The following is a 16115-nucleotide window of genomic DNA, read 5'->3' on the forward strand; positions in this document are numbered from 1 at the left end:
GAGGTTGTGGGTTCGATTCCCGCTTCCGGAAAAAACGGCGCATTTTTTCTCGACTTCAATTTTCAATTATTTATTCCTGCATTAAAAAAAAGGCAATCATACCTCATTCGGCACTGTAAAAACACTGTTAAAACGCCAAACAGCACTGGCAATAAGGACTGCAACTTTGATATATATATATATATATATATATAGATATATACACAGCTATAGATTTCTTTCTCCACATTCTTTCTTTCTTTCCAAATTCTTTATCTGTTTCTGTGGTCTACCACATCCTCCCCTTTGCTTTCCGATGTTTTCTTGACTACCAACTCTTATTTCTATATATATATATATATATATATATATATATATATATATATATAGGGAGTAGTAGAACTTTGAAGATGGTAGAGAACACAAGAGAAGAAAAACTTCGAACAAGGTAAAAGCACGATTGTGGCCTACGTTTCAGCAAAGAGAACTTGCTTTCCTCAGAGGAAAGCAAGTTCTCTTTGCTGAAACGTAGGCCACAATCGTGCTTTTACCTTGTTCGAAGTTTTTCTTCTCATATATATATTTATATACGGTCGAAGAAGAGAAGTTTCCAATGGTCTAGAAGAAATATCAAAATGTAAAGTCCGACGCCCGTCTCAAAAACCAATAACAAACATGTTTACTAACGTTTCGACTGGAGGTCCAGTCTTCATTGGAGTAACCAATCGGATGAAGAGTGGACCTCCAGTCGAAACGTTAGTAAACATGTCTGTTATTGTTTTTTGAGACGGGCGTCGGACTCTACTTGTTGATATATATATATAATTAAATACATATATATATATATATATATATATATATATTTATATGTATATATATTACAACGTACTTCCAAACTTTATATGTGTGGGGTAGAAAATTCAGTTTTGTTTTACTAGAAAGACTATGTTCCTGGTCGAGCCAAGTGGAGGGGCTACTATGTCCTCAGCAGTGGTACAATAGGTTTCCCAGGCCTTGCGAGTGCAGTTGAACACCGGTGCCACAAGATCTAAAAAGGGAGATTCATGACCATTTTATGTCATAGACAAAAGAATGCAACAACTAACAGTTAAATAAATAAAATGGGCTAGTTTCAAAATTCTCATGTTATTTAAAGCAGAACAGGCATACACAGGATAAAAAAGGACTGCAATATAAGCAGCAGTGCAGATGCGCATACCGAAAGCCAAAAAAGTGGCATAGGCTCTGGCGGAACGATGTTCCAGAAATATTTGTATGCATAAATACCACAGTTGTAGCTTATGTGATAAGAACACGGAATAGCAAGAATACAGATGTATGTTGATAATATCGGTCGGAAGTAATCGGCCCCACTTACTTTACCACAAGCTATAGATGCATGTATTCGGCGAATATTAACAAATTAGTCAATACACAGCCACGGAATTACCATATGTACTGTCCCAACCCGTTTCTACGAACGTTTGTCAGCAACATGTTAGTTTTCAAAACATTGTTGTGCATCCTTTCTTCCTCCTTGCTTTATGTTTAGGAGCAATTTTAGGAGCTAATGTCATTGTTTGGTTCCACAGGGCATTTACAAGGGTTCATGTAGAGACGTTTGTCTTTTTTGGGCTACTTATAGGGGAAATGTCGTTTCTCCGTCTTCCGTCCTGTCTATTGAAGTGCACAGCCAATGTTAAAAGAACATTTCAACAATGCGTGCATGTAGGCAACACATCTTCACTCTACTAAATCTAGACATTTATCTACATATTTGTCAAAATTGCTCAGCAGGAAAATCATTAGGCATATTTCATAAATATATCTACACATTATTGGTGTTTCCATTGTCCTTTTGTGGAAACGTACCTATGCTCAATTTTTGGTAAAGGAGTACTGACACGAAATTTCAGAGCTAGGATAACTATGAAAAAGACTTCCTTTATATATAGAGATATCTCCCATTAGTATTAACCGTAAGCGTTCAGTATAACATATATTAAACCCATTTTACTCTTTACGCGCACGAGAAAGCTCGTAACGAACGCCCTTTCGCAATCGGCATGGGGTTGACGCCATCTGCTCCTCCAGACGCCAAACTGCTGACCACAGAAGTCCCATGAGTTGGCCAACGCGCTGGCTGTAGCTGGCGCACGCTGTTTCACCGTGTGTCACGTCACGGTTTTAGGACAAACGTTATGCTTCCGGCGCGTGGAGTTGGTGGAGACCACTGCCACTCTGGGCGTGGCAGTAGCTCGACGAGAACGATGACGTCATAAGCACCATCTTGCCATCCATGCCACATTAATAAACTTTGGGGCACGGTGCTGCTGCGTCTTCGAGGCCCTAATTATAATGGTGATAGTTATGATGATAATCATTCCGCTTTATTATGCGTAAATTTTCAAAGCCCATGTTATGCTCTTTAATCAGTGGTAAATTTTATATTATTTTACAGTTTTTGGAAACTAATTGCCTTGTTTGATGTATAATATTACATAACGGATTTTATGAGGCGTAAATGATACAATCGCTTGATTGCCGATCCATCACAAATTCATAATTAATTTAAGTGCCGCGTTGGCCTGCACAAGCCATAGTACAGAATAGCTCATTCTTACAAGAAGTACTTTTTAGTAAGCGTTAAGGTTTTAGTTTTATACGCGTTAAAATCAACACGACGTATGTATTGCCGCTAGTTGTAACCAGTCACGTTTTGTTCCCGGAAGTACGGCGTCGATGAGAAACCCAATCGCCCGGTTGTAGCTGATTTGGCCGGGGGCTCAGCATGTAGATGATGATGAAATTTTTGGAGATTGTGACCGGAGTGACGAACTTGAGGTGTTTTTTATATGATAAAGAGAAGTAAAGAATCTATATATGTACAACTATATATGTTAACATAGCTCAGTACAGGAGTAATAAAAGAAATACTTTAAAACTGCAGTTAGACTCCAGCTCCAAGTGCGTGAGGACCCCTTGTGCGCCCCAAGCTCCTACTCTCCTCTCTCGTATGCTCCGAGTGCACACAAACCACCCGAGCGACCACGGCCGGGACCCCCTTCCGGCCTCTAGATCCGCCAAATTTCCCGAACACAGTATTTTTACATCCGATGTCATCCTCAATCTGCGCCACGCTTTGCGGGCTAATAAATTCCAAACCTAACATCAACGGTCGCAACCCCAAGCCCGGGAAGCTGTCTAGCTCGAATGCTCTGCCAAGACCCTTCTTTATGGCAAAATCTTGGCATTTATTTGTTGCAACAATGCCCCTCCAGTTCTGCACCTGCACACATAGGAGGGCTCAAACACTGCGCAGGCAGCTGTGCCTCACAGACATCTGCTAAACAGGTAACCACCACGGCTTTCGGGCCAAATCCTGTTGGTTACCCTCGCAGACGAGAAAGCACGCAAATGTTAGAACAAGCGTCACCTGTGGAGCAGGTTGAAGGGGGGGGGGGTTCAGACGTGCCGCGCAACGCAACCATTCCTATCGCAGCATGATTAACACGAAGACGATACGCAGAAGTAATAAGCAGTGGCTTAGCTCGGCTATGCCAGGATTTACGTAGCGTGAGCTAAGGGCCAGCAGGTTATTTTTAGGTTTCGTGGTTGTTTAGGATTAGCTGGTTATCACGCTTACTGCTGCTAAAACGATTTCTAATCCACTCCAATCCAGTTCAGTCTAGTCCAATCACTGCTCCTCGTGCATACGGAGCACGGCTGTCCAGGAGCCACGCGAAACGGCTATCAAGCGGCTCCGGCGGAGCGTTAGACTTGGATACTGCGCAACGGAGGCACACATCTGGGTACGCGCCGGCGCCACTGCGTCTGCCGCGGCTATGACGTCACTCTTCCGGAATTCGCAGACCGGCGAATGTACAGACCCAATTCTCTACATACCCGCACTCCAATTGGATTGCATTTCCAAACCAACAAAATACAATCAAATTTAATCCAATCCAATCCAACCCAAACCCAATCCAAATTAATCCAAGCCAATCCATTCCAGTCCAGTAAAGTCCAATCAAATTCAATACAATCCAATGCTCCTCGAGCTTGCGGAGCAGGGCCCTTCAAGATCCACTTGAAACTGCTCAACCTCGGCCAGTGTAGCTTACGCTCCAAAATGTCGCTTTGTTAAAACTGGGGAGCGGTCCGCTTCGTGCGTGGGTTTGCACATGGCCGTCGAGCTTTCAGTTGCGATGAACTTAAGTTCCGCCGCTGTGATGGTCTTGCTAAGCGGCAAGCCGTTACACATTGCCCGTCCCCTTGGGGTTGGAGATAGACTCGTAAGTACGAGGAATAGCATCAGAGAGCAGTTTATAAAAACAGAATGCCCCTGCTCACCCCCGTGCTGCTGCTCCCGTCGGTGCCTCACAGCAGTTACAGCAATCAGCAGTTCGTTGTCGATCGGTCGGGTTGTCGTTCGGTCGTCACTGGCAATAGAAACACGCTGAAGCTCCTCGTCTGGCTTCGGTCTCTACGACTCAGGCGAGCCTGGGTCGACCTCTCGCTTTCGAGTCGTGAACGAGTCTGCAGGGTCCACTGTTTTCGCCGCACTCCTTCAGGTGTTCCTGTCCTCCTGCCGCCGTGCCCAAACGGGACGAGATCTGCGGGATGCCCTTTGTTCCGCACCCTCCGCCGGTTCATTCCAAATCGAAAAGCGCCCACGGCGGACAAACAGCTAACCGCCGCTGAGTCGCGGCAGAGGGCCGTTTCCAAGACGGCCTCAAAGGAGGAGCAAGCAGGATGCGTTTTAAGTGGACGCAGCTTTCGTCGTCCCGTTCGTCTGGCGTCCACGCCTGGGCTCTTCACGCCGCCTAGGCCTGCTGGCTCCCCAGCTCGAAGGGAGCTGCTAGGGACGGGCTGGCCTGGAAGACTCTACGCCCTCACGTAGTGGGGGCTCGAGATAACGCTACCAATTGAGTCGCGCGGATGTCTAGCTTCGCAACGCTTGTTGCTCAGACATCCTGCAGAGGCTACACCACAGAGGCTCGGGTTAAAGCCGAACCACTTCGGGAGTGGTTTACACACCTTTGAACATTTAAATAACCATACGCTTACCATTACCGCATGTGCAAGTGCATTCCAACATCCATAAATAAACAGGTTTTGGGCAGATCACCTAGCGAACGCCAACGAGACATCTTCGATGCGTTTCTCATTGCGAAGATCGAAGGCGACCGCTGTGTCAGCACCCCTTCCGCAGCATTGTACAAAACAGGAGTATGGTTCCTCAATCGCAGATTAACATGAACGTGCACGCGTGTAAAATGAATCAGGCTTCTCCTTTTCTCTGTGATGTTTAGGGATTTTTTCTCCTACTTTGTGTGCCCGCTCCGACACAGTAAAGTATAAGAGTATCAAGTAAACAACTTTGGCATCTCTTTCTCAAGAACGTTGAGAGAAACGCGAAAGCTAAAAGGGACTCCATCCACCTTTCACTCAAAGTGCGTCCAATCGATAGTTGAACCTCCAAAGAACAATATAACGAACTAAGAATGGAGCCATGCGACGAAGTTTCGCGCACTAAATGAACGCTCCTAGAAACGACCTGAATGTACACCGATGCGTGGCTTATGTGAGAGAGGTATACTATCGCACTCCTTCACGATGGATGCGGGTATACTGTTTTATCTAGAAACCTTCCTTTTTCGAGCTTTTCAAGTAACCATTTCAACACAACGCAAGCCCGGTTTCACGCACGCGCCACGTGTCCAGAGATATTATCAGAGCTTTTCAGCCGTCCAAACGGTCTATGGGGAAATGCGTTAATTTTTCGACAAAACGCCACCGGTCATACCAAAAAAGCTTTCGCGTTAAAAAAATTCCGTTTAAGTCTCGCGGTCGCCCCGCGCATTTTCTGCCATATCCCGTCCTACAGCGCCAACAAAATGTACCCAAAATCATTTACAGTGGTTTCACGTTTTAATAAAATTGTTACATTCTGTACGATCAAGGAAAAGAGTCATGCCAGACTAGGTTTCTTTCGATCGACATGAGGGATAACGATTTCAACTTCTTGACAATAGTGGAGCCCAAGCGTCTTTTTTAAAGAACAGATTACAAAAGATGTGCTCCAGTGCATGCTATGGAGCACTCAGCTTTATCTAAAGAACATTGAAGGAGAGCCCTCCCGTATTCCTCTTTCGGCGCGTTATACCATTTTCAAAATGACACGATCACTAGGGGAGACATCGAGCCCCTTTTCCTGAACTTTTTGAATGACACAAACCTTTGTGACTCTTGATTTGCCACGAATAGTTTTACAAGGAGTCACTGGGGCGAAGTATTCACCGGCCCAACTCGCAAGGTTAGGTGTGCTCGTTTGCTCACTCACTCACTCACTCACTCACTCGCTCACTCACTCACTCACTCACTCACTCACTCACTCACTCACTCACTCACTCACTCACTCACTCACTCACTCACTCACTCACTCACTCACTCACTCACTCACTCACTCACTCACTCACTCACTCACTCACTCACTCACTCACTCACTCACTCACTCACTCACTCACTCAATCAATCAATCAATCGGTGTTCAGTCTGCTAGTTTGTTACAGGAAGATTAGGCATAAATAACAACGAAAACAATCTTTTGAATGATCATTTCGAGAAGATCACTCGCGATTGTGTCTTGGAAACTGCAACACTTCAGTAGTGCAAACAAACTGAACCACGCCAGCGAGAAGTATCGAATGAATATGAGTCATGCGATTTAACTAATTCACTAGCTTTATGAAACGGGTCGTCAGGGCAATAAACTTCCTTATCAAGCGCTATACACTGAAATTCTGGAAACGGTGTACGCTGATAACAGAGCTCGTAGGACAGGGCTTAAGTTGTCAACAATTACATTTAATGTCCCTCACGTTTAAACAGTTTACAATGTTCTTCAGAAATCATTTCATTATTCGCATTGCTAACCCTTTCTTATACCGAAACGCGCACTCGCTGAAACATCTGCGTACTTGGAGGTCCGTGTACCGAAAAGACTACCGAAACGACCAGTACCGAAAAACACCGCAGCCGACCTCGGGGGCTTTTTTATGTGGCTTCTGAGGCCGGGCCAAGCTGTGTACCCGCGACGTTTTTTGTAGACGTCTTCTCAGAAACCTCGAGAAAAAAAGGAGGAGGAGAGAGAGAACTAAACTGAACTGAAATGGACTCTCAGGTTGTCAACCAAAACGTGCGGAGACCTCCGCTCCTCACCACCTGTCACAAGTCAGTCAGCTTCGGTGTGAATGTGAGGTTGAAGCTCCTACCTTCAACTTTGGATGCCGGCAGAAAGCACGCTCAACAAGTTTTTTATATGGCTGAGCGGGGTCCCTGACAGCTGGGGGCCCGAGGCTATTGCCCCGGAGCACCCTTCTCCTCTCCTCCCCCCCCCCTAATCCCCTTATTTCAACCCTGCCTGCCACCCTGACCCCTCAGTGTTCGTTTAGTCAAAACCGAAACTGGCACGAGTAAATGATGCTGTAGACAATTATTTACGCTGAGATCGGCCGTATAATGTGCCATTCTATGATACTGGGCTGGGAAGCGCTCATAGCAGTGAAAAAAAAAGCACGGAAGTTGCGTGTCAGTACTCCTTAAGCAAATATCAAAAAGCGTTGTAAAACTGTTTTAACAAATAATTGCAACTAAACCTCGTGCCCGAGAATCGTGCTTTTGCCTGGAGTCCCCAATCGATCGAGCGCAAGGAGTACAAATGCGGGAAATTTGGATTCAGAAAACCTGCAGTGAGTTCACTTAGAGAAGCATTGCAGGATGTCGGGCGAGACAGGAGAGGCAGATACGAGGGAAAAGTTGCAAAAGACCTTGCCGTTTTCTATTTTAACCTTTCTATTCTATTCTTTTCTATTTCTTTTCTTAACTTTGTCTTTCGAAATGTGCAGCGGCGCGAGCGAATGCGCGGTCAATTTTCATTCTAGGTATCAATGAAATTCAATTCAAGTTATGTGCTTGAGTTGAAATTATGGAAACGTCCTACTTGAACCACAGTATTATTGTCGCGGTGATAATGACTGAGCCTTGCAATACCTCGGTCCGAGCACGTTGATCACTCACTCGGCATTGTGTAACCTGCCTTTGAAGGTACGCACCGAGTATCATAGAACACCGACCACAAAGGGACGATGGCGAAAAATTGTGTGCTTCCACCCAAGTATGCCTGCATAAGTCAGCCAACATTTCCGTTACGAGCCCCACGTGGAATCACGCCGACAGGCCAGTGTATTGCCAGGCCCTATAAGTAGGTGTATTACTGGCCTGCGGTTTACTACTGCGTCTATTTGGAGGAAAATAATAGCAAGTGAGAAGTCAGAAAACGTGTCATTGACTTGCCTCAACTTCAACATCCGTCACAAAAAAAAATATGCTATGCACATTGTTATTATTTTCGTATACTTTGAGGATGTGAATTAACCTTTTTTTGTAGCATTGATGCAGTGGCAACACCATTGTCCTTTGCCACCTACTTGCTGGCGATGCACCAGGATGTCCAAGATCGCGTTCGAGAGGAAGTACAGCTCGCCATCCGAAAAGACGTGAGTGGCAAGGTTGTTTTGCTTTGTTATACCAAAAAGGGTTGACAACAAAGACTGTGATATACAAATACCTATGTTAAGCATAATTTATTGTTGCAGTTGCAGTTTTCGTTTCACACAAGTTGTCTTTTGCATCCCGACATTTCTACGAGACTTACTTGAAACACTAGGCGTACGTTCAATATTTGCAACAGTGTGCAAGCAATTACGCACGCGTATACGTAATTTGTAGAGAAAATTTTTTGCACATGGCCGACACAAATAAAACTACTCAGCTTGTTACGGTTGCGCTCCAAAAATGGCAGGGGCCACAAATTACGAGCTATGACTTCGTTCAAAACATCAGGTCGCCTAAGCTTCATATCTAGTTGTATTGTGCGATGGCCGAGGTTAGAGCGCTTTCCGCTTTCCGCACTGGTAGAAGAGAACCAGTCGAGATTCCTTCCGCAATAAATAGGCAACAGCACATTCATTGCAAAATGCTCTCGGCCGGGAGCGTAATGGCTGCCAAGCCCTGGGTACGCATCTCTCACCCACGAACAGTCACTTAAACATTGCGCCACCAATCGGAGGCTTCCACAACGGTCCGACGTTCCCGCTCCTCCAATCGAGCAATCAAGATATGCGCGCCACGCCACCGACACCGGCGTTTATCTGACACGACGCTCATTTCTCGGCCGTTGCGAATGTGTATATGTAAGGCAAACCTGCTATCATTCATTGGGAATTACATAGGGCATCACACTCACGAAATATTTGCAACGATATACTGACTTCATTGCCATGGTTGGGTTAACGTTGCGAATAGAAGTTTTTTGGGGGTGGTGTCTTTTTAACTTCTTGTTACTTCAGATATTTTGCGCTCTATACATATGCAAAAAGCTCATTCAGATTACAAATGAAGAAGATTTTCTCCCAGTTACATATCCAACAATCCTGTGTTGCCACTTAATATGTACTCTTTGCAGGGTGACATCACTTACGAAAACGTATGCGGGATGGAATATCTCGGGCAAGTCATATCAGAAACGCTGCGTATGTTTCCATCCCTCCACGGGTAAGAATATTTTGAAAAAAAAGCGGTCAATTCCTCTGTGATATGAATCAGTAAAACACGAATGTGAAATGTGCCGCGAAATTTGCCGCGAAATCATTTGGGCGTTGGCGGCTGTCATGTGGTGGGCTTGGCGAGCGAGGTCCTGCTTCAGGATCGCTAAGGCAAAGGTGTACTGGCGTTATTTCTTGCTTGGTAACAGCGCAAATAAAACAGGACACAAAAGGAAGAAGGAACGGACACAGCGCTGTCCAAGCAAGACAATGTACCAACTCGCCCAGTCGTCTGTACTGGCGTTATTTCTCTGGCGGATATGACGTGAGTGAAATCTTGGGGTATGTCAGCATAAAACACTGACGTGTTAAAATATATAACCTGAAAACGAACCACCCTAATTATAACGTACTCGATGATGATGATGATTCCTATTGGTTTCCCCTTTGAAGCCGGGTGATGACATGTCATCTTACCGAAACGAACTAATATAACCATGTTTTACACTCTTGGTTTAATACTACCGCGTGCTTAGGGTGGGCACTAAAGCTTATTAGGCCCCAAATACTTTCTTTTCCCTGCTACAGGTGGTAACTGTCCTCGGCAATATTCCCCACTCTGCTCTTCGTCCACCAGCATTCTAATCTTCTTTTCGTCCCCTCTACAGCCTTGAATTAAACTTCCTCTCTGATACCCTTAAATCCTAGGGCTTGTGAAAGCCCAATATTCCCTTCATATAGATTTGGATGGGTACCCTCACATTCTAACACTATGTGCCGCACAGTTTCTATTCATTTTCCGCAGACCACACATACCTCATCATTTTGTGAATACTTCCTCACAAAACTCTTAGTTCGCAGGCAACCTGCTCTAGCCTAAAAAAGCAAAGCACTGCCTTGGGAATTATCGTAGAAATTTTCCTTTCTGATGTTCATCTTCTCAGCCCTGTACATCTCTAACGACGTTTTAGCTTCCATTTTTTCCCTCCATTTATTCGTTTCAATCTGCCTTGCCTCTTTTTTAATTACCTTGGCTGTTTTGGATTCTCCACTGTTCTTTCCGTATTTCATCGGTAGCCTTCTAGTCTTTCTTAACCACTGCGTGTCCACGCTTTTCAAGTATAGTTACCTGAAAACCTTAGCTGCCCACCTTCGTTGATCCATTGCCCTCAACCTCATCTCAAAACATATTTTACTCTGAGCTTCTCTAACTTCAAACGACGCCCAGCCCATATCTCCCTGAACTGCTTCGTTAGTTGTTTTTCCAAGCGCGCCTAAGGCCAAACGTCCTACCGTTCTCTGGTGTACTTCAAGGCCTGTTAGAACGTCTGATTTTAAGCAGAGTACAGCATTCGCAAACGTGAGACCCGGAACCAATACTCCTTTCCACATTCCTCTTTCTACTTAATATTTGATATACCCCAACAGAGCTCTATGCTTCATTATAGCTGCGCTTCGCTTTCCCTTAACCTTAAGTTCCTCCTCGTGAGTACTTAGGTAATTATCCCCTTCGTTTATCCACACTCCCAAATATTCATATTCCTTCACTCTAGGTAATTCTCCTTGCTGGATAGACACTACGTTGGTGGTAGCGTCATTGAAAACCATTATTCCTGATTTTTCTGCACTGAAATCTAACCCGAGGTCAGTGGCTTCCTGGCCGCAAATATTTATTAGCCGCTGCATATCGGTTTGGTTATCAGCTAAAAGAACAATATCGTCTGCGTATAACATTCCCGGAATATGCTGTTGTACCACTTCGCCTTGCAGCATATGGGTTAGGCTAAACCCTACTTGACTTTCTTCCAGTTTCTTTTCTAACCCTGCCATGTAAAGCATGAACAGTATTGGGCTCAAAGGGCATCCCTGTTTCAGTCCCCGATGGATGTTGACTTGCTGGGCGCATTTCTGTCCTTCCCAAGTAAGGTGCACTCTATTGTCTTTATAGATTGCTATAAGGAACTGTACTAACTCGTCATCTAATCCCTGAAGTTTCAGCATTCTCCACAGCCGTTCTCTGTTTACGTTGTCATATGCCCCTTTAATGTCCAAGAACGTAATCCATAGTGGTCTATTCTGTGCCTTCGCAATTTCAATGCATTGCTTTATCACAAACAGATTGTCATCCAGTCGCCTTCCTTGTCTAAATCCATTCTGCAGTTCCGCAAGTATTTCATTTTCTTCCATCCATGCTTGAATTTCTGATTTTATCGCCTGCATTACGAATCTATACACCACTGACGTAACTGTGAGTGGTCTGTATGAATCAATACTGGCTTTGTCTCCTCTGCTTTTATATAATAAATTCATCCTACTTTTTAACCAGTCCTCTGGTATTTGTTTGGTTTCTATCACCTTATCTATTGCCTTCATAAACGATTCCTCACTTTGAGTTCCAATTAGGTTTATCAGTTGCATTGGTATTCCGTGTGGGCCCACTGCTGTCTAGGGGGAAACCTTTTGCTCTGCTTTTTTCCAATCAAGGTTGCTCAAACTTATTTCCCTTTCCGCAGTTATTTGTGGCGCGGATGTTATGGGTGCTAGTTTCCCTACCACTATTCTCCTAAACTTCTCACTAATCACTCGATGAATATGAAACAACGCGTGCTCTCCTTCTAAATGTTCTTCCTCCTCATCAATCAGGAATTTTTGGTGGTTATCTTTTTTTGAGCTTAGTGATTTTACATGGTTCCAAAACTTCTTGGATGCACTTTTGTCCTTCTTCCGTATTTCTGCCATCCATTCTTCGCTTTTCTGCTCCACCTTTGCTTGCACCATTTTGTGCACTTCTAGTTTTTTCCCACGGTAGACATCCCACTTTTCCTTCACTACCTCCGGTTCCATACCAGTTCTTTTTGCTTCTCTATGTTCTCTCGCCACCTTTCTTCGCTAGTCAATAGCCTCTTTTATTTCATTATTCCACCAGCTTCTTGGCTTTCTCTTTCCTTTCCATCGGTTTCGTTCCTTTGCTTCATTCATCTTACCCTTTATGTACGCGATCATTTCGTCGTGATTGCAATTTTTGCCTGGGTATTTATTGATTTCATCTTCCAATCTATCAGCGATGGTCTTGAACTGCTCATTATTCAAATTATTTCCTTCTATTGTACCTATTTCTGCATTTGTTCGGGTTGCGCCTCCAAAGTGCAAGCCATACCGCTTGTGGTCGCTTCCTAAGCTGTCTGTTCTATTTTCATCTATCCTCATTTCCCACAGCCTTCCGTATACTGTCTCGGATACTAAACTGTAGTCTATGCTGGACTGTCTGTTACCGCTTTCCCACGTTATTTGTCCGTCACACTTGCTTTCCGTGTTTACTATTACAAGCCGGTTTTCCTGGCATAGATGTATCACTAGAGAACCGTTGTGGTCTGTGTATCCATCCAAACCTTCTATATGGGCTTCCATATCTCCAACTATGATTTTTTCGCCCGAATCTTTGAACTCGTTTATATCTCTTCTCAAACAGTTTTTCCATTTCCTTATTTTCCTCCCTAGCACTACTTCCGGTCCACAGATACACCACTCCTAACCATGTATTTTTCCCCTCTATGGTGTCTCTAACCCATAGATGCTCTTTACAACTTTCATGCACTCCCTGCCAGTCGGTCCCTTGTTTAATGAGCATGCCAACATCTCCCCCTTTTTTCATTCCTGTGGTCCTGTTACAACCTTCCCAGACATAATTGTCTAGGATAGGTGGGGCTTCTAGGTCCCGGAGGTGAGTCTCGGCTAAAGCGTACACGTCTATTCCTTCCCGTTCAAGTTGCTTTTCAATTTCCACCCACTTATCTGGCTTTCTGCCTCCCTTAATATTTATGTAGCTGATTAAATATTTAATGCATTTGTTTTCCCTTTCCGCTTACGGGGTCTGTTTTTGTCTTTTACAGAATTGTTTGCTCCATTGTTTCCACTTAAATGGCTTCTGTCAACGCTCTCAGTTACGTTCGTAGGTTCTCCGTTTAGCTCTAGGCCTGGCTGCCTCCCAGCGTTGAGTGTGCATGTGTCTCTTGCTTCCCCTTTGTCTCGTAGTTTGCCTTCCTTAGCTGCGCGGGGCCCCCTAAAAAAGCTACCGCTCTCCCACCTAAGCGCCACCCCACCTTGTTTCCTAGCCTGGGGCTGAAGTGAATCCCGTCCCACTGAAAAGCTTGCCTATGTCCGATGCTGCCCACTACCCTGTTCACGTCTATCACTTCAAGCCCAAGTTCCCTGCCGCACCTCACGATCTCGCTGTTAGCAGCGAGTTCTACCCGTTCGGTGTGCACGCCCTGCTTCATCACCTCCGGCACGGTGCAGACTGCAATGCGCACATTTGGGGCCGTCGCCCGCAGGTCCTTTACCCCCTTCGCTATCTCCTGGCCAAGTTTTCCCTCCTCTTCCTTTAGAACATCGTTAAGCCCCGCGGCAATCACCACAAGGTTTCTAGCTTTACTAGACAAGGCCAGCTGCCCCTTCGCTGCAGTCATCACCGTCTGCATCGTTTGGCCTGGGAAACACCCCACCTTCACACGCTTATCCCCCTTTACCCTTTCCACTATGGAAGCGCTGCTCCTCTTCATGTTAGAGTCACCCGCAATGATTACCACGCTATCATTTGCCACGTGCCGCTCTTTACTGGTACCCGGGTTATCGAATGGGTTTGCTGTCCTATTTCGCAGCACGTGGGAGAAGCTGTTGCCTATTGTTGCTTCCACCCCCGGTGTCACCTCGGCGCATGCCTCCGCTTCGCTGCATGGGTCGAGGTGGTCGTCATTGGTTGGCGAAATGACGATCCTTTCTAGCTTTCTCTCAGCTGCTTCTAACTTTCCCTCAACGGCCCTCCGTTCATCGCGTTCGTTACTTAGCTCTACTTAGTTCGTTACTTTGTTCGTTACTTAGTACTCTATAGTATAAAGTTTGCTTCCCCGCAGGATAACACTGTGCAGGGGTGCACCAATTACAGGCCGCTTGCTTCGTTGTACTGGCGTCACTTGCGTAACAGCGATGACGTCATCGATATCTTCGTGTATCCGCGAATAAAGCACTTTGGTGCTAAAACCAGAGAATCCTTATCCCTGCTTTTCCCTGCGCAAAAAAGAAACGCGAGCACAGGAGAAGGTGGTGGTGGTTGTGGTAAAAATTTATTCATCCAAAGGCTCGGAGCGCCGGCACACTACAGTCCTCTAGTAGACTCTAGCCCGTGGGTCCTAGCGGCGAGTTCGGCCAGATGGATTACACTCTCTTGCACTTGTGAGTCGGAGCTGAGCAGCGTAGCCTCCCATTGCTCTAGAGGGGTAATGGGCAGGGACACAGTAGAATGGAGAGGGGGTTTGTAGGGGCACGCGCCCACTATGTGGTGGAGGGAAGCAAAAGGCGCGGCGCACCATGTGCACGTGTGGCAGTATCGCGTGGGGAAGTGGAGGTGGTAGAATGCTGGGGGCGGGAAGGTGTTAGTTTGAAGCCGGCCCCACTGGGCAGACTGTCTATGCTTCAAGGTGGGAGTGGGGCCGGGGAAGTGCATCCGACTAAGGTGGTAGTGCTGTGTTATATCCTGATACGTAATCAGGCGATCCCTCCCTTCCGCCCGAGTAGGAGAGGCAGCATCCGAGGCCTCCCGGCAGCAGACATCTTGGGCTACATCGTTAGCCAAGCTCGTTACCCGGAAGGAACGATTGGGCCTACACCTTGGGCTTCAACGAGCTCTTCGACGCTATTGTATGCCCCGCTGCGAAGAAGCTTGTCAGTAGAAGTGGGACGAGGGAGACCCATGGCCAGCTTGACCGCCTTGCGGATGATGCATTGGAGGCGTCCAATGTCGGTCTGGGTAAACTTTAGAAAGGGGGTGGCGTATGTGATGTGACTGGTTATGATGCTTGCATCAAGCGAAGTAGGTTAGCTCCTTTGAGGCCATGGAGGCAGAATTCATGTTCCGCGGGATGGGGGCAATGCTTAACCGGGCCCGGAGAGAGTCGCTCAAACTGAATTTATCTCCGCGGTCGTAGCAAAGGAGATGCCCAGTTTTGTTAAGATTGCGGACGGCACAAACGATAGGCATCAACTGTGTGGATGTCTAGAACCTGTCCATTCGGCATTAATTTTCTGTGTTCGCGCTTAGTTCTGTGCACTAAAGGTATGCCTCAGTTATGCCAGTACCGACTTGCCTAACTTTCATCTCTACTAATGCACCCCACCCACAGCAGAACTCTTCCCATTCATCTAGTTTTAGGATCTGCCATCCCACGTTGGCTTTTCGATCAGTGGAGCGGTTCATTGGTTTTGTAAAGAAGCATATATCATTACCACAGCGGTTTTCGCCAGCGGTAACAGTACCAAAGAAAAAGCGATGCGTACCCCTGCACCCAGTTTTAGGTGAATATAGAGCAGTGCCATGAAATACACGATTTTTTATCACACGTCGCAGGCAAAACGAATGTAGGTCTCAAAAACAAAATCATGCAACCAACAAAAAATCCAACCAATTCAAAAGACTTGCTATTACCTAGCCAAGAAATAGCAACAAGCGGGTTTGTTTTAAGGGGTTTCCCAATC

The 16115-nt window shown here is 45.7% G+C and overlaps 1 protein-coding gene across 3 annotated transcripts in view; it reads left to right on the plus strand.

Moving 5' to 3' along the window:
- Window positions 1-16115, plus strand: part of LOC144147188 (cytochrome P450 3A31-like) — an 89025-nt gene that overhangs the window by 57920 nt on the left and 14990 nt on the right. For all 3 annotated transcript variants that reach the window (XM_077679259.1, XM_077679260.1, XM_077679261.1), the window contains exons 10-11: window positions 8432-8540; window positions 9509-9597. In XM_077679259.1, coding sequence (XP_077535385.1) covers window positions 8432-8540; window positions 9509-9597 — 198 coding nt within the window. The remainder of the gene's footprint in view (window positions 1-8431; window positions 8541-9508; window positions 9598-16115) is intronic.

Source organism: Haemaphysalis longicornis, unplaced genomic scaffold, assembly GCF_048455015.1.
Source record: "Haemaphysalis longicornis isolate Haplotype H1 unplaced genomic scaffold, Haemaphysalis longicornis Haplotype H1 scaffold_7, whole genome shotgun sequence".
In the NCBI taxonomy this organism is placed as follows: Eukaryota; Metazoa; Arthropoda; class Arachnida; order Ixodida; family Ixodidae; genus Haemaphysalis; species Haemaphysalis longicornis.